General features: G+C 36.5%; 2 protein-coding genes across 5 annotated transcripts in view; both read left to right on the forward strand.

Annotated features, from left to right (window-relative positions):
• myo1f (myosin IF) overlaps window positions 1–6,568 on the forward strand; it is a 28,053-nt gene extending 21,485 nt beyond the window's left edge. For both annotated transcript variants that reach the window (XM_051117435.1, XM_051117434.1), the window contains 8 exons: window positions 1,097–1,266; window positions 1,505–1,650; window positions 3,418–3,564; window positions 3,648–3,796; window positions 3,879–3,938; window positions 5,794–6,019; window positions 6,102–6,274; window positions 6,359–6,568. In XM_051117435.1, coding sequence (XP_050973392.1) covers window positions 1,097–1,266; window positions 1,505–1,650; window positions 3,418–3,564; window positions 3,648–3,796; window positions 3,879–3,938; window positions 5,794–6,019; window positions 6,102–6,274; window positions 6,359–6,435 — 1,148 coding nt within the window. In that variant the 3' untranslated portion in view covers window positions 6,436–6,568. The remainder of the gene's footprint in view (window positions 1–1,096; window positions 1,267–1,504; window positions 1,651–3,417; window positions 3,565–3,647; window positions 3,797–3,878; window positions 3,939–5,793; window positions 6,020–6,101; window positions 6,275–6,358) is intronic.
• A 2,131-nt stretch (window positions 6,569–8,699) lies between these two features.
• acer1 (alkaline ceramidase 1) lies at window positions 8,700–17,016 on the forward strand. Of its 3 annotated transcripts, none has more exons than XM_051117637.1 (9): window positions 8,700–8,762; window positions 9,444–9,583; window positions 10,203–10,302; window positions 12,191–12,312; window positions 12,718–12,832; window positions 13,759–13,897; window positions 15,480–15,617; window positions 15,761–15,898; window positions 16,055–17,016. In XM_051117637.1, the coding sequence occupies exons 3-9, from the start codon at window positions 10,269–10,271 to the stop codon at window positions 16,230–16,232; spliced, it is 864 nt and encodes a 287-aa protein (XP_050973594.1). In that variant the 5' UTR covers window positions 8,700–8,762; window positions 9,444–9,583; window positions 10,203–10,268; the 3' UTR covers window positions 16,233–17,016. The 3 variants fall into 3 exon arrangements, with proteins under 3 accessions (XP_050973594.1, XP_050973593.1, XP_050973592.1); XM_051117636.1 differs by lacking the exon at window positions 8,700–8,762 and adding an exon at window positions 8,891–8,956; XM_051117635.1 differs by lacking the exons at window positions 8,700–8,762; window positions 9,444–9,583 and having other exon boundaries at window positions 10,072–10,302.
• Window positions 17,017–18,789: the final 1,773 nt, after the last annotated feature.

Here is an 18,789-nt window from a genome sequence, read left to right on the forward strand (position 1 = left end):
ACATAGATGCTAACATCTAACAGCATCCTAACAGTCACAGAACTTTATAAGTGACTGATGTGACACACAAACAGTGTTTCAATTCATTTCAAAAGACTTTGCTGTTTGCATCTTGCTAAACTAATGGCAGGATCCTCTAATAAACATAAAAATACATTGCATATACAAATATTGGGTAAAATAATCTATTTTTAATTATATTCAACTATTTAAAATGTAATTCTAGGTAATTTAGTATTAAATACATTTATTTATAATCCTCATTTCTGTTTTGTAGTGTTCACATTGCATATTAGTATGGAAGCCTGTTTCCGCCAGTGAATAAAAATATTAAAAAAAATGTTACTGCTACTTTTTGTCACAAATCTGACTGTTTTCTCACAATTGCGAGTTTACATCTCCCAATTCTGACCTTTTTCTCGGAGCTGCGATTTAAACTTGCAATTCTGACTTTTTTCTCAAACACAATACAAATTCGCAATTCTACGTTTTTTTTTCTCAGAATTGTGATACAAACTCACAATTCTGACTTTTTTCTTAGAATTTTGTGATACAAACTCGCAAATCTGACTTTTTCTTTCAGAATTGTGTGATACAAACTCACAGTTATGACTTTTTCTCTCAGAACTGCACAACACAAACTTGCAATTATGACGTTTCTCTCAATTGTGATATTTCTTAGAATTGCACGATACAAATTCGCAATTCTAATTTTTTTTCTCAGAATTGTGATATAAACTCACAATTCTGACTTTTTCTCAGAATTATGGGATATATACTCACAATTATGACTTTTTCTCTCAAAATTGTGTGATACAAACTTGCAATTATGACTTTTTTTCTTAGAACTGTCATATAAACTTGCAATTATGACTTCTCGCAGTTGCATTTATATTTTATATTCTATAAAAACAGTCAGAATTTCGACTTTGTCAAAAAATTGTCAATTAAAATTTTAATTGTCATTAAAATTTGCAGTTTCTTATTATTTATTCAGTGGTGGCAATGGGCTTCAATACATATGGTATATACTGTAATAGCAACTTGTATATATGAGGATGCACACTTATTCTGTCTCTCTCTGTCTCATTTTTAGCCTCTGATATACTGTTTAACTTTAAAGAACGACGTAGAAATAGTATAAACAGGAACTTTGTTGGCGATTACCTGGGAATGGAAGAGAGGCCTGAACTCCGGCAGTTCATGGCCAAGAGAGAACGAGTTGACTTTGCAGATTCGGTCAACAAGTTTGACCGTAGGTTCAAGGTGAGAAACTAATAAGCAAAAATGATGTGTACAGTTCAGAAGTTTGGGGTTGGTAAATTTTTTTTTTTAATGTTTCTGAAAGAAGTCTCCAATTTGATGCTCAGAAAACATTCTTCTTATTATTATTATTATCATCAGTGTTGTAAATAGTGATGTATTTTTCAGGAACAGCATTTATTTCAAATAGGTTAAATAAGGGCATAAATAAACTGTAATTATTTCTTGCTGATTTCTTTAGTCTATAAAGAGGGATCTAATACTGACACCGAAATCCATCTACCTAATCGGTCGGGAAAAGGTAAAGAAAGGACCAGAGAAAGGCCAGATAAAGGAAGTTCTGAAAAGAAAGCTGGACATTGGAAGTGTCCGTTCAATCTCCTTGAGGTAAGTTCTCCCTCATACTGCCTGTTTTACAGGTATAAACTGTATGCTGGTATCATTTGAATCCATATATATATATATATTTGTTTAAGAAACACATGTATGATTGTGACCACAAACAAAAGGGCGGATTCTTGGTGTAAGAATATTGTGCCATTTTTGTAACGATTATACATTGCTTATTTAACAAGGAAAAGCTATGAAGATGATTTGAACAGTTCAGATGCAAAACCAGCCAAATCCATCTGACGTCTTTCTTTAAAAAATGCATTTTTATCAGGCTCAGATGTATAGGTTTCCATGTAAGTACCGGTACTTCTGATTGGGCTGAGGCTGGTATTTTAGCGAGTTTGAAGAAAAAGTATTTGATGGACGTATAATATGTGTCGCGAGCATTCACTCAGTATCATTATCTCATTTTTGACCGAGTTGGCTTTTAGCTGGTTTTGCATCTAAACTCTTCATTTGTAAATGTGTAAATATTCAACTTGTAAAAATCTCGGTTGCTCTCCAGGCCTGAGCAAATGCGATAAAGCTGTTCATTTATACTGTGTCTGCTTCATACACAATAATGCTTGCATGCAGATTTATTGCTGTGTGAGACAAACAAGCTGCCAGACCACCACTGCTGCAACAGCAGAAGAGCTTATACGGAAGTTATGCGGGGTCAAACTATTTGCAAAGTGCAAAAAAGGAAATTAGCAAACAGGAAATGAGTTCATATTTATGGCAACTCTGGTTCTTTTTTTCTGCCTTATATGTCAAGTATGAGAGAGAATGAAAGCGAGAGGGATGGTGATTGTCTACTCTTTATGATGATGATTAATGATGATATATCAAAGACACATTTAGATAATGCGAAATCCAATTACACATTAGTCAATAATAACATTTACTGTGCTTTTATATTTAATCAGTCATGCCCTTGCTCATCTCCTCTCCTCTTGTGTCCTTAATTGCTCATCATTTTTCTTCTTTATTGAATAAGTTGTCCAGCACCATTTGATCTGTTTGAGTTTTGCATGGCTGATGAGAAAATGTCATTTGATGGATTTCATTTATATATGAATTTACTGTTACGTCTACCTTGACATGGTTCCTTATAATCACACCCAGAACTTTTATACTTAAAAAGGCTGATACTAAATGGAAAAAAAAGAAATTCTGTTTTGGTATCAATGAAGGCTTAAAGATGGGGCTATAGGGGATTTTTTAGATGTTTTTGAAAAAACCTGGTACTGTTTTTACTGTAGTTAAAAATAACAATTTAAAAAAGCTGTTTACTATTTTAATATACTGTAAAATGTAATTTTATCCTGTGGTGGCAAATATTTTTAGTTGTATTTTTAGCAGCCATTACTCCAGTCTTCAGCGTCACATGATCTGCTGATTTGGTGCTGATTTCTTATATTTGACAGTGTTGAAAACAGTTGTGCTGCTTAATATTTTTGTGGAAACCGTGATACTTTTTTTTAGGCTTTTTAAATAGAATATTCAAAATGAGTAGAAAAATGAATAGAAAGTTCAAAAGAACAGCATTCTTTTGAAATACAAAACAGTATTTGGTTTACTGTCTCTCTTGACCAAATCAATGAATACTTGGAAAAAAGGTTTGAGAAACTCTAACCACCCTAGAAATGTCCTCAAAAACACTGGATGAACGCTGGGAGTGTTATATTAAAACCTTCGCATTCTGATTCTGAAGCAGTATACTTTTTTTCAGGAAATGTAAAAAAAAAAAAAATTCATCTTCCTTAATTTTTTCTCCAGCACAAGGCAAGATGACTTCTTCATCCTTCATGAGAATGAGTATGACAGTCTGCTGGAGTCCACATTTAAGACTGAGTTCCTCAGTCTGCTTTGTAAGCGTTATGAGGAGCAGACCCGAAGCAAACTCTCACTATCCTTCAACGACAGGTGCTGATAACTGTCTATCTTTCATTTATAGCATTAGACTCATTCCAGTGCAGCACATAAATTGTTACTACTGTTTCGTACAGGCTGGAGTTCCGAGTGAAGAAGGAGGGCTGGGGAGGAGGCGGCACACGTGTGGTGGTTTTCCAGAGGGGACAGGCTGATGCAGCTATTATCAAACCTGGAGGAAAGACCCTTACTATCACTATAGGAGATGGGCTACCAAAGACATCCAGTATGTGAGATGGATGAATGAAGAGTGTCAACAGTGGCACAAAAACTGAGCTTTACTAAATGGACTTTTTGTTTTTCTCCAGAGCCAACCAGGAAAGGCATGCCGCAGAGTCATGGAGGAAGAAACCAGCCAAGGCACAGAGGTAGAAAAATCCTAATTTATGTAATTAAAGGATTTGTTCACTCCCAGAATGAAAATTTCTTGACGTTTACTCACCCCCCATGTCATCCAAGATGTTCATGTCTTTCTTTCTTCAGTCGAAAAGACATTAAGGTTTTTGAGGAAAACATTCCAGGATTTTTCTCCATATAGTGGACTTCAATGGTGGCCAAAGGGTTTAAGGTCCAAATTGCAGTTTCACTGCAGCTTCACAATCCCAGCTGAGAAATAAGGGTCTTATCTAGCAAAATGATCAGTTATTTTCTAAGAAAAATACAAATTTAGATCATTTTTAACCACAAATGCTCATCTTGCACTAGCTTGACCTCACGCACTACGTATTCACGCATGGAGTAGGCAGAAGTACCGACCCAGGGTTTACAAGGCGAATGTGCAAAGAAATCAAATGCCCTTTACAGAAAAAGGTACAACAATGATGTTGGATGATTTTGAAGATGAAGGAGAAAATAATATGGAGGTTTTTTTGCTCTACCCTTTTTTTTTTTAACCAAAGTACACACACGAAGAACCCATGTGATGTTTCCAACATGATTACGTAATGCGTGAAGTTGTAGACGTGCATCGCAGAGCTAGTGCAAGATGAACATTTGTGGTTAAAATGTATAGAAATGTTTTTCTTTTAGAAAGTAACCAATCGTTTCACTAGATAAGACCCTTATTACTCAGCTGGGATTGTGTCGAGCCCGTTGAAGCAGTGTTAATTTTGTTGACGAATAATTTTCGTCAACTACATTTTTTTCACCAACGAAAATGAGATGATAACAAAAGAAAACTCTATTTAGTCCGGTTTTCTGAGCGCGCACACCGAACGGAGAAATACACACACCATGATGTTGAATTGTCAGTTTTGACGAGTATTGACATAATTACGTTTTAAGTGCACGTAAACAGTAGGGAGATCTGATGTGTATCAGTACATAACATCTGTGCATTCGGTTTTAAAGGGACAGCAGCCTAATTTGGTTTCTATTGGTTGAGTCATTGATGTTAATCAAGCAACAAAAGGACAGAAAATCACTCACTCCTCTTGACTGAATCACTTTAGCAGCCCTAATACAGATTAATCGAAATGTATTTATATAAATAAATATGTCTGCTTGAAAGAATGACGAATGTGGTAAACAAGTTGTTATAAAGAATGCATAATTAGCCTATATAAGCATTGGAATTTCATTGAAAAGAAGACCATGTTCTTGTTTCTTAATGAGAAGTGGTTTTATTTAATTTATTATAAAGGCATGGATGTGTGTCACAGCAGTTAAACCTGTCTCTGTCATGATAAAACCTATATGAGTCTGAAAATTTTTGAGAAATGCTTAATAAATGCATTACACTGTAACTAAACTAAACTTTAGTCGACTACATCTACTGTAGATTTAGTTGACTAAAATCTTATGATATTTAGTTGACTAAAACTAGACTAAAACAGTTAAGATGACTAAAATATGACTAAAACTAAATGCCATTTTAGTCAAAAGACTATGACTAAAACTGAATCAGAATTTGCTGTCAAAATTAACACTGCTTTAAAGCTGCACTAAAACTGCAATTTGGACCTTCAACCCGCTGATCACCACTGAAGTCCACTATATGGAGAAAATTCCTGGAATGTTTTTCTCAAAAAACTTAATTTCTTCACGACTGAAGCAAGAAACACATCTCGGATGAAAGAGGGGTGAGTAAATTATCAGGAAATTTTCATTCTGGAAGCCAACTAATCCTTTAAGTTAACATTATGAGCTGTGACTGCTGTCTTGAACCATGTGGGTAAATTTTTATATTTATTGAAACCCTCCACATGATATAATTTTTGACAGGGGGCCATCAGAACGGGGCTGCACAGTTTGCTCGGGGCAGTGCTCAACAGCAGCATCACTCGCAGCAGCAGAAGGAAGTTACGTACTCCATGCCCGTTAGGAACCCTCCACCCTCCAACGCTCTTCCTAAACTAGGATCGCAGAAAAATCGAAGAGGCTCCCGGCAGTCCCAGAATCAGTCCACAAACCTCGACTTCCTCAACGTGCCTGATCAGGGCATGTCAGGGTAAGAGAACACAGATAGACATGCACCTACAAAACATCTCAAAAGCAGTTTTTTAAATACTAACCCGTCTAAAACTTTCTAGAATGCAGCGGAAAAGAAGCATCAGCCAACGGCCTCCACCGGCCCCCTCGAGCCGTCCCAAACCTCAGCCACGACCACAGGGCCCTCGTTGCAAAGCGCTTTACCAGTATTTTGGCCAAGATGTGGATGAAATTAGCTTCGATGTCAACGACATCATAGAACTTATCAGCGAAGGTGAGACCTGCAAATAGGACCTGCTTGGGAATTCGATGTAGACTGTTGAATTGTTTTTAATCACTCCCTTTGGATGTCCTGCAGATCCGTCGGGGTGGTGGCGAGGGCGGATTCGTGGGAAGGAGGGTCTCTTTCCTGGAAACTATGTGGAGAAGATCTGACCACACTGATGAACCTGCACCCTGACTTTTGACCTCTAACCTCTGATAGTTCACGCAATCTCTTTCGCTCTGGGAATTTGCACTCAAGCCAGTTAATGAGATCAGTGCCTTGTCACCACTGTGTAGTATTTTTGCTGAATTTTGTAATTATTTTTTTAAATAGACAGATCTGTTGGTACAGTTTTCAGGTAAAGAGAGAGCACAGTGTTTACAAAGACTCTGCACTGTCCACAAATGACCACTTGACTGTGCTGTTGTGCGGTTTCAAAAGATTTGAAAGAACTCTTTCATTTTTTTTCAAAGGCAAGAACAAAAATCACAGCCTTTTCCTTAATTTCTATGTCTAATTTCCTGAAAAAAAACGCTGTAAAAAACCTGTAAAAAAAAATAAGAATTTTTTTTTTATGGATAAATTTTTTTAAACCCTTTTTTTCATTTTCTCTGCTGTGTAAAATTTTAATTTTTTGACAAATTGATGTCTGATACTAACAGTATTAAAGATAACTTTGTTTAAGACTTGTGCTGTATTATATTATAAAATAACAATTCTAGATTATGAATGAAAAGACTTCCTCCTCTGGCTTGATTCTCTTTTGATCAAGTTTAGTTGAATGGAGAATCTACTCAAGTTTGCATCTTGAGAATGTCATTATTACCTTTCGAGACAGTGAAAACTTCACTTGTCTTTGCCAGTAAACTTGTACTAGAAAATTGGAGCCAAGCCTGAATTGATACATGTTTTCTGTTTTCTTTCCCCCCTTTATCTAATGTCTGGTACATGTATTTGATGTAATATTTGGAATGGATTTGCAATATATAATAGAAGTTATTCGCCCCGGCACAAAAGGTGTCTTTGACAGAAAGGTGAGTGACAGAAAAACGTGTTCTTCGCAGGTGGGTGGGAGGACTGGTTGAGCAGGTGAGTTTAGACTGAAACTTCTCTCCCTGACAGGTGCGCAGAGACACTACAAGAAGAACCATTATGAGAGTCGGTCCTCATTTTCCATGCTAAACATTTATGCAAAAACCAGCGTGTTGCTGAGTGTAAAAAAACAAATACAGATTTAAGCCTAGACATTTGCATGTAATCTTAATGTTTATGAGGGGTAACTGCAGCAATTGCATCTATATGTTCCTATATGTTCCTCTGGGATAAAGGTTGATCTTTGTTTCTTTCAGGATAATTGTACAGGACACAATGTACAGGCCAACATAAATATACTATACTAACCAGTATCAAAATACCTGTTACTGCTTTAAAATGTTTATTATTGAAACTCCTTGAACAGCTTGGGCTTTTACAAGTCATGTTGTTTCGTTTCGATTTTAATGTCAGATGACCTTTGTATGCTTGCTTTTAACCGTCTTGGTGTCAGCCCTGCTGAAAAAACCCAAAAAAAACAATAGAAACATCACAGAAATTAGGTTTCAAGCATTTTTCAGGTTTTGGATTTTTGAAAAACATGTTAGCGAAATTTTCCCCCGAGGTATTTTGGATTTTTGAAAACAGGGGTGTCACACTCAGTTCCTGGAGGGCCGCAGCCCTACAGAGTTTTGTTCCATCCTTGCTCCAACACACAGTATGTAGTTTTCAATTAAGCCTGAAGGACTTGATTAGTTGGATCAGGTGTGTTTAATTAGGGTTGCATCTAAACTCTGCAGGGCTGCGGCCCTCCAGGACCGGAATTTGACACCCCTGCTCTAGAGAATGAATATCAATAATTAACAAAAAAAAAAAAAAAAAAAAAAAAAAAAAAAAAGATTTACTTTCGACTCACCGTTGAAAAGGGACGCCACAATGTTTGTAAGGGGAAGGGCCACTTTCAGTAAAATGCCTTTAACGCCTTAACGGAATGAAAAATCAATGCCAAACTCAGAACATATACTTAAGAGCTCAATCTGAGGTCACAGGAACAAAATCGTGGAGCTTAGTCACTTGGTGGTGCTACAACAGGGAAAAACCATAAAAACTGCTATAACCGGGCAACCGTTTGTCCTAAAAACGTCAATCAAATCATTTGTTAAATGATTGTGAAGATGTAAAAAAAACTACTTTGTGACCTAGTTGTAAGGTTTTACTCATTCTGGATAAAACCACTGCAGTACAGTTCTCTGGACTCTCTAGGTCAGGGCTCACCAGACCTGGTCCTGGAGGGCTGGTGTCCTACAGAGTTTAGCTCCAACCCTAATCAAACACACCTGAAACAGCTAATCAAGGTCTTACTAGGTATACTTGAAACTTCCAGCCAGGTGAGTTGAGGAAAGTTGGAGGTAAACTCTGCAGGACACTAGTCCTGCAGGAACAAGTTTGGTGATCCCTGCTCTAGGTCAATAATTATCAAAATAAAATTGAAATTTACCCTTTGGGAAGCTATAATGGGGTCGTTTAGAAAAGGGGCCTGTCCAAATTTACTCCAAATCCTATAAAGGAAAACTCAGAACTTCACAAAACCGGCTGAGCACACCCAACAGATGAATTTAAACAAGCATGCAAAGTTTTAAGACGATTGGACCACAGCTGGTACTATAACAGTTTTAAGTGTTACAAAACATAGTATGGATTTCCCAAAAATGGATTTCCCTTTTTTAAAATCATTGATTTAGGGGGTTACAATGATGCTAAATAATGTTTTTTTTTTTCATATGTGCTTAAATGCCTTAAAGAGCTTGAACCCCATTGATTGCTGCTTGCAGCTTTATTTCTAATCATTTTCACTACAAATACCATTACAAGCATTACAACCATTAAAATTTTTTTTCCTGTAGTGTGTTTTGGGACATATTCCAGTAGGATTTAGTGGCGTTAACAAATCACCAATAGAAGGTGACCAATTACCAGTAGAGACCAACAGGGACCATTACAGTTTCCATTACTGTTTCCACCAGCAAAACCATTACAAATTCTGTGATGGTTTCTGTTGTGTGTGTTTTTTTCAGCAGGGTGTTCAGTTTAATTAAATGATATTTATTTGTCATTTTAACAATACCTACATTTTGTTCCAAAACAGCCTGGAGAAAACAGAGCCTCACAAACCTCCAGTGAACAAGCCAAATGTGACACTCGCATGGAAAAACTGAACAGGAGAAATAAGGGAGAAACCTTGGTGAAAACAAGGCCCAACTGAGGGAAGTACACCGCCTCTGGCTGGCACGTATTAACTAATATTTACAAAACTATAGTCATATTTATTAACACACAGTTATCAATAGACTCATGTAATCCAACCTTTATAGAATTGAATATTTATATATCATCACTTGATAAGGTAAACTGTGGAAACATAAAATGTAATAAAAAAAGAGGAACAATGAGCAAAATAGGGTGCTTAAGTACAATACTTTACATTTGCCAAAAAGCATATTAAATAAATAAAATATAAATGTAAAAAGTGTGGTAACCTGAGAGCATCTCTGTGGCAGAAACTACGGTTACCATGGTAAATTTCTGTAAGGGGGGTGTTGAATGAGGCCACCTTTTTCATTTTTACTTAGTTTAATTTAGGTGAAGGCATTAAATGCTGAAACTGTAAATATTTTGCGGTTAATGTGCTGATGGGCGTCAAATAGTCGACAGGTGATGTGCAGGTAAACTTGACCTCAGCTCGTTAAACTTGTGCTGCAGCTCGTGCCCGAGGCGGGCGCGTGCCTGCCGTTCTCATGTAAAACAGAGCGTTTCAGGTCTGTCCGCATAGCGAGCTGACAGGTTCACTGTACAATGGCACAATGAAGAATGCTAGTGTTTGCTCGGTTTCACCTGAACCCTCCAGGTGATGTCACGACGCGGACCCGAGTAACAGGATCGGGGACATTTCTCCCCTACTTAAACCTGACACATGGAGCGCGCGGCGGTGGACGCGTTTTTGAAAGGTAAGCGATAGTTTGTTCTTTTTAATCTAAGCGTATGATCTTTCGCTGTTATCGATTTGAGATAGTTTATATAAGATACGCATGCCATTCGGTTATTGTAGTGTTTGTTTGCTTTCTCAGTAAGTCTGTTCTGTGCTCCCCTACCAATTAATTTATTATCCAGAGGATTGACTTTTCGCGAGTGAATGATCCGTGCTCTGCGGGGTAATGATAGGTACAAGACCAAAGAACCAGTGGTTAAATGTGGTCTTGTTGGTTTTATGATATTGTTCAGGTACAACGACAGCCTGTTTAAATAAGTATTGATTTAAAACGACAGACTTGTCCTTACACGCTGTAAGCAGTAAAATTCAAATCAACAAAGAGACAAATTGTAAATGACTGTAGTATATGACACATTGGCTAACTGAAACCCTTGTAAGCTCAGAAAAGGTCACCTGGTGTTTAAAATGGCAACAATAACTGCGGGTTGTAGGGTCAACGGAAGTAATTTTGCTACACTTGCTTGCAAAACCTGCTTATGTAAGAGAAACCTGTAAGTTCTGTAACCTGTAGTAATCTTAGAATAGAATTGAGTTTAATTAGGCTATCGAACCGAGTCGAATCTTTGGATCTGTTCACTAAAAAGATTCATTTTGAGTGATACGAACGAGTCATTGAATCATTAACTCGTTAGTTTAAAACTGTTCGAGGTAGAACTGGTTCACACCGAATTCGTTTTTTGTGTGAATTTCTGTGAAAGAACATGAGAAGTATGGTAATTAGCTAAAAATGTAAGGTGTTGAGACGCGTTTTTAAAAGTTGGACTTATTGTAACTTGAGCACTGCAAAAAGTTATAAGATGGAACAAAACCCTTGAAGGGGTCGTTCACACAGAACGCGTTTTTGCATTCCACTGTACTGCTTTTATAATAATTCTGTGTAAACTTATGTTTGACCATTTAATTCTCATCTTTTTCAGCATCTTGCAATACAAAACAACACTTTTTTTTGTCTCCACTTCACTTTCTGGCATCTTGTGTTTTAAAACGCAAAAACAAGTTTGGTGTTTATACCCTCTAATGGGCCATTCACACAGAATGTGTTAGCTTTGAAAAACTTATTTCAACAAATCTTATTTTATCTTGAGCGTAGCATTTTTATAACGCTGTCAAGCGAGCACAATGGCGAAACATTAGAATAAAATAGATGTGTTCTGTGTGAACGGCTCCTAAGAAGTCCATTTACCGCATGTTTACATCGAAAAACAGTGTAAAACAGCTTTGTGGAATGCGAAAACACATTCTTTGTCAACGTCCCCTTATAGTTTGGATATTTCACCCAAAAAAAAAATTCAGTCACTAATTACTCACCCTCATGTCATTCCAAACCTGTTAGACTTGTTCATCATTGGAACAAAATTAAGAAATTTTTAATAAGAGCTTTCTGAACCTGCATAGACAGCAACGCAACTGACACATTCAAGGCCCAGAAAGTTAGTAAAGACAACATTAAAATAGTCCATGTGACATTAGTGTCAGTTGTGTTGCTGTCTATGCAGGGTCAGATATCTCTTAGGTTTTATCATATATGTTCCGAAGATGAACGAATGTTTTATGGGTTTGTAATGACATGAGGGTGAGTAGTTAATGACAGAATTACATTTTTGGGTGAGCTATCCCTTTAGTAAAACTTGCATGACTACAAGTCTACTAGAGCCTCCAGAAAGGCAGAGATCTACCTTTTGTTCAGTAGCTCCATTCTGTCACAATAGATTCTGGAACACTCCTCTCTGTAAAGACAACAAACGTTAACACCATGGCAAGTGTTCAACACACTTCAACAACACACGGTTGCAATCCTCAAACTTTTTGATGTGTCTATATAAAACACTCTCTCCTTCTCTCAGGGATCCCATCATTCCCATCCTTGGACAAAATGGCAGGTGTGTTTGCCTACGAGAGCTCTGAAGTGGACTGGTGCGAGGACAACTATAAACATTCAGAGAATGTTGTGGAATATTTCAACACGGTATGAACGTAACAGATGAGCCGCAAAGCCCTTTCACACTCTAATCACCGTGAATCATTCTTAGTCCAACCGTTAACACTAGAGGACTCCTATTCAAGACATTGTTAAATGTTAACTACACTAATTGCTGCAGTATCCATATGATAATGCTCAAAGTTCCATGGTTTCATCCAGAAACTACACCCACACTGATGACAGTGACTCAGGCACAATGCTACACCTATCCATGTACTCAACAGAGGCAGTTCAACCTATTCAGTTTTTATTTATGGTCCTACTCTAGTAACAAATTAATAGTGTAAAAGTCAACATGGTGGCTATAAAACCCGCTAGGGAGGCATCACGGGATAGGATTTGAGTTTGAATGTGTCTGATCCCCTAACGTTTTTTTTTTTCTGCTTTCAGATGAGCAGTTTCATATTCTTTGTGATTTCACCCATAATGCTTTACCTGCTACACCCATATGCCAAGGAAAGAAACCTGGCTGTGCACCTGGTCTGGATCATGATGGTCTTTGTAGGTGAGTGTGACTGTTCAATCTGTGAGGGGTTGTGGCATTAACAATCCGGCAGAGGGCAGCATTGTTCAATAGCCAGCAAAACTGAAATCCACTGATTCATAATATGTAATTCAAATCACTGAATGAATGAAATGTCAGCTTAAAGGGATAATTCACCCAAAAAAGAAAATTCTGTCATTTATTACTCACCCTCTTGTTGTTTGGCCCACAAAAAGTGTTCTCGTGGCTTCATAAAGTTATGGTTGAACCACTGATGTCACATGGACTATTTTGTCAATGTTCTTGAACATGGTAGGACCTTTGCTGTCTATGGTGGGTCAGAAAGCTCTCGGATTTCATCAACAATATCTTAATTTGTGTTCCAAAGACGAACGAAGGTCTTACAGATTTGGAATGACATTAGGATGAGTAATTAATGACAGATGTTTCTTTTTTTGAATATGCTATCCCTTTAAGTTTTTGTATGTTAGTGGCAAAATGAGCCAACAAGTGTTTTTTTTTGCAAGAAATGATTTTACATGCAAATCAATAGACTAGAAATAAGAACAACATTTTTAAATGAGCAAATTATTATTCTTATTTAAAAAAAATAAATAAATAAAAAAAAATAAAAAAAGGTTAGACATGCCCACACTAAACAAGCTTACTGTGTATATATGTTTAAAAGCAAAACAAAATTGGGAAAACATGCAAAAATCATGTTTTGCTTAAACCAGTTCTGCTGTTAACTTGATAATCAGCTTTTATGGTATTTACATGACCTCATACATGTCAACTTAAAGTCAACTTTAATTGTATTCACCTCCCATTTGACTTCTGTGACACATGCCTGAAAAAAAACAGGACATTTAAACCAGACAAAATCCCTCTTTCTCTTTCCATGATGTTTGTCTCACTCCATGGTCTGTTTTTTTTTCTCTCTTCAGGTCTCTTCTCCATGTATTTTCACATGACTTTGAGTTTTATGGGCCAGATGCTGGATGAGCTGTCAATACTGTGGGTTTTGGCTATTGGCTACTCCCTGTGGTTCCCACGCAGACACTTCCCCTCTTTTATTAAGGACAGGTAACTAATTCATATTTTTCATGTTTCTGTACCACATCTGTGCTCACTTTCTATGTATTGGCATGAACTTGTCTTCCTCCTCCAAAAAAACCCCTGTGTCTTCAGTTCTGTAAAAATAGGAGCAATTAAAGGATCCGTTTACAGTCTTTAGTTTGTGTAACAGTAACCCTGTTTAACTTGCAGCATGATATTCTGATCTCGCTGTGGGAGAGATGCTTTCCACAGCTTTCCCAGTGGGGTCCAACCAGCCTTATATTAATATTTAAATGGATGAAATCTAGATTAAATGAAGTTTTAAACTTACAAAAATGTTGATGTGTATGATGTCTTGAGGCTTAAAATATTGGAAAGGAGTAGTTCACTTACAGAACAAAAATGTACAGATAATGTATTCACCACGACAAGGTGTTCACGTCTTTCTTTTTTCAGTCATAAGGAAATTAAGTTTTCTGAGGAAAATATTTCAGGAATTATCTCCATATAATTGTGAGTTCATAAGTGAACTTCAGTGGTTCCCATGAGTTTGAACATCCAAAATGCAGTTTTAATGCAGCTTCAAAAGGGCTCTAAATGATCCCAGGTGAGGAATAAGGGTCTTATCTAGCGAAACAATCACCATTTTCTAAAACAAAATTGTCTAGCTCTGCGATGCGCATGTGTGGTCTGCGTAATCCGGGTCAATACAGTTTGGATCGGTCGAGAAACTCCCATCTCATTTTCTTTTCTAACTTCAAGATCATTCTACATCACTGTTTTACCTTTTTTTTTTTTTTTTTAGGGAGTTTGATCTTTTTTTGCACGTTCACTTTGTAAATACTGGGTCGGTATTCTGCAGAGATGTAGAACGATTTTGGAGGAGAAAATTAGTTTTTCGACATACCCTAACTGTCTTGAACTGGAATACACAGAGTTCACACAGAGCTAGACAAGCCAAGCATTTGAGGTTAAAAAGTATATAAATTATAATTTTTTTTTTTTTTTTTTTTTTTAAGAAAATAACCGATCATTTCGCTAGATAAGACCCTTATTCTTCGGCTGGGGTTGTTTAGAGCCCTTTGAAGCTGCATATAAACTGCATTTTGGAAGTTCAAACTCAATAGAAATCCACTATATGGAGAAAAATGCAGAAATGTTTTCCTCAAAAAACACAATTTCTTTACAACTAAAGAAAGAAAGACATGAACATCTTGGATGACATGGGGATGAGTAAATTATCTGTAAAAATTTGTTTTGGAAGTGAACTTCTCCTTTAAGCAACATTGATAATAATAAGAAATGTTTATTGAGCAGCAAATTGGCATATAAGAATGATTTTTAAAGGATCATGTGACACTGAAGACTGGAGTAATGATGCTGAAACTTCAGCTTTGCCATCACAGGAATAAATGACATTTCAATATATATTCAAATTCAACAAGTTCTTTTAAATTGTAATATTTCACAATATTACAGTGTTTACTTATTTTTGATCAAATAAATGCAGTCTTGCTGAGATTTAAATGGCTGTCAATGTAGAAGGATCCTTTTCTAGACTATCCGCTGTAAAATGTGGTCTCTAATTCTCCATTTTGTTCTTTTTCAGGAGATCGTTCTCTCGTTTGGTCCTGGTCATTACTGTCATAAGCACTCTGTCCTCTTTTGTCAAGCCTACAGCCAATGCCTACGCGCTCAACTGCTTTGCCATCCATATCCTCTACTCTCTGTTTGTGGAATTAAGGAGGTAAAGTGCGCATTCATCGCTTACACTTTTTCAGATTGTTTTAGTTGCTGTTTATCCACTTTAAGATGATAAATGCTACTATACAAGATCTGTTTTTATTTCTTGTTTTGACTCTCATTCAATACGGATCTATTTCTCAACAGTTGCACAGATGAAAGAGTGCTGCGCCTGGCCTGGTCGTCCATTGGCCTGTGGGTTCTGGCTATCTCCTGCTGGCTTAGCGATCGCTTTGGCTGCAGCTTCTGGCAGAAACTGAACTTCTGTTATCTGCACGGTATCTGGTGAGTGAGCCATGATATCCCGCTGAACCTTAAGGCTTACAAAGTCATATTTATTAAGCAAAATTCTAAGGCTGTTTATTGTTTTATCAGGCTTTACAGGGTCAAACCACAACATCATGCTTATCCAGATACTGTTTTCTCTACCTCTCTGTTCAGGCACATTCTGATTGTGGTGGCCACTGCTTATGCCAGTACTTTGATCGCTTACCTGGACGCTAGTCTGGAAATCCCTCACTCCCTACCTGACCTGCAGTACTGGCCACAGAATAACTGGTCCGTTGGGCTTCCTTACATAGTGCTCAAAGGCTCCACCAAGACACGGAAGAGATGCTAGCAGGCACGACAAGATGAAGAGACGCAATCTCATATTTAAAGCTTGGTGTAATGTTGAACTAGGACCAGCCTTTACATTTCCAAAATGGTGAATACATTTATATGGGCAGGAAGGAGCTTATCCTAGATCAGATACTGTATGTCATGTGAACTCTGAAGAGAAACTTGTTATATGAAACAAATGTTGCGCTGAAATTGTTGCCGTTTCTGGAACTTTCTCCACTTTTCTCAGAGAACATGAAACTGAAGTGTGTTTGTGTGAGTGAATGTTTCTATGAGTGAATGAGTGACTGTTCTTATTCTCATCTTTACAAACAACATGCTGTTGTTATGTGAAAATGAATATTTGCACTGTTGTGACAAGATTGAATGTCTGTACAAAACATTCTGCATTTTACTTGATATGAATCAGAGGCTTTTTTGAGACAGTTAACTGAGAAAATTGTCATAAGCAACTACTTGATTCATGGGTGAAACTTGAATAATATTTGTAATAGAAGATGTTAATAATTAATAGTCTGTTCAGAGGGAGAAAATCATGCTGTCTGTGTGATGTGAGATGTCACTTTCTGAAATGGTTTTCTCGCAGCAAATGGTGCAAACATTTGTTTACAAATGTAATAAGTGGGATTATGTTCATTTTGGTGTGGCATATTTTAATCTTATTTTATTTTGCTTTATCTATATATTGTTTTAACTTCTAACCTCCATCTCAGTGTATGAAATTGTGTATATTGACTTATGTGACTCATGAAAATAATGATTTGTGGATATTTTTATATAAATTATGATTACTGGGACTTGCATTTGGTGTGATTTATTTAAGGGTTTGAAATGTTGCCATTTAAAAATATTTCAAAAAACCACCATGAGATACACACCAAAATAAAAGTCAAAAACTAGCAAGAGACAAAAACTTACGATGTTGGTTCAACTCCAGGTTAGTGATACTGTCTGTTCTTTGTGACAGTGCCAAAAACATTTAACTAAAACTGTTTTTTGAGAATTACAGTTGAAGTCAAAAGTTTACATACACCTTGCAGAGTCTGCAAAATGTTAATTATTTTACCAAAATAAGAGGGATCATACAAAATGCATGTTGTTTTTTTATTTAGCACTAACTTGGACAAGATATTTCACATAAAATACATTTACATATAGTCCACAAGAGAAAATAATAGTTGAATTTATAAAAATTACCATGTTCAAAAGTTTACATACACTTGATTCTAAATACTGTGTTGATACCTGAATTATCCAAACTGATAGTTGTTCATGAGTCCCTTATTTGTGCTGAACAACTGCCCTGCTCTTCAGAAAAGTCCTTCAGGTTCCACAGATTCTTTGGTTTTTCAGCATTTTTGTGTATTTGAATCCTTTCCAACAATGACTGTATGATTTTGAGATCCATCTTTTCACACTGAGGACAACTGAGGGACTCATATGCAACTATTACAGAAGGTTCAAATGCTCACTGATGCTCCAGAAGGAAACACAATGCATTAAGAGCCAGGTTTGTCTTCTGGGAAACATGTAAGTAGCTTCTGAATGGCAGTACTTAATGAAAAAAATATGATGTTTAGGCAAAATAAGAAAAATGTACACATCCAAAAGGTTCAAAAGTTTACACCCCTGGCTCTTAATGCATTGTATTTTTTTTCTGGAGCATCAGTGAGCGTTTGAATCTTCTGTAATAGTTGCATACGAGTCCCTCAGTTGTCCTCGGTGTGAAAAGATCTCAAAATCATACAGTCATTGTTGAAGTGTTCAAATACACAAAATCCAAGCTGTGGATCATTCAGGTATTAAGTATTAAAAATCAGTTTTAAACTTTTGAACAAGGTCATTTTCTCTTTCATTATTATGTTCTGTTTTGGACTATATGTAAACGTCTTTTATGTGAAGTATCTTAGTCAGGTCAGTACAAAATAAAAAAGAACATGCATTTTGTATGATCCCTCTTATTTTGGTAAAATCATCAACATTTTGCAGACTCTGCAAGGTGTTCAATTGTATGTCCTCCAAACTAAAATTCTGATATTATATTTTATTTTTGTGTTTCACAATTTTACTGTTTAAATTATGCTAAAACGCCTATAATAGACTGTTCAAAGTCAGATTTCACTGTGACAACTTTTCCGATTATACATTAAACGTGTTAAATCAACCGCACTTTCCTTTCGCAATAACGTTGTAAATGTGAATAGACTAGCTTTATTGTTGCTAATACCTTATTAGTGCATATTCAGTAAAAATGCACCATATACTATAGTAAAAAGTGTGACAACTAGCCCAGTCTGCCATATATTAAATTACTCCCTTCAAATGGCAAGTGAAAACAGCAAGCATTAATTATTTATTGTAATCCCCCTAATTAAACACAGAGAACAGAGGCATGCCCTCAGCCGACCAATCACAACACAGCTGTGTGTAAGATGGTTTGTTTTCAAATACGAAATTGAAAATGATTCATGTAAAAATTACAGAACGAATGCAAAGCAGCGCTACCAGACTGCAAAAACAAAAACATCCTATCGGTTCGGCTAATCTCTAATTAT

This window comes from Labeo rohita, chromosome 8, assembly GCF_022985175.1.
Source record: "Labeo rohita strain BAU-BD-2019 chromosome 8, IGBB_LRoh.1.0, whole genome shotgun sequence".
Taxonomy (NCBI): domain Eukaryota; kingdom Metazoa; phylum Chordata; class Actinopteri; order Cypriniformes; family Cyprinidae; genus Labeo; species Labeo rohita.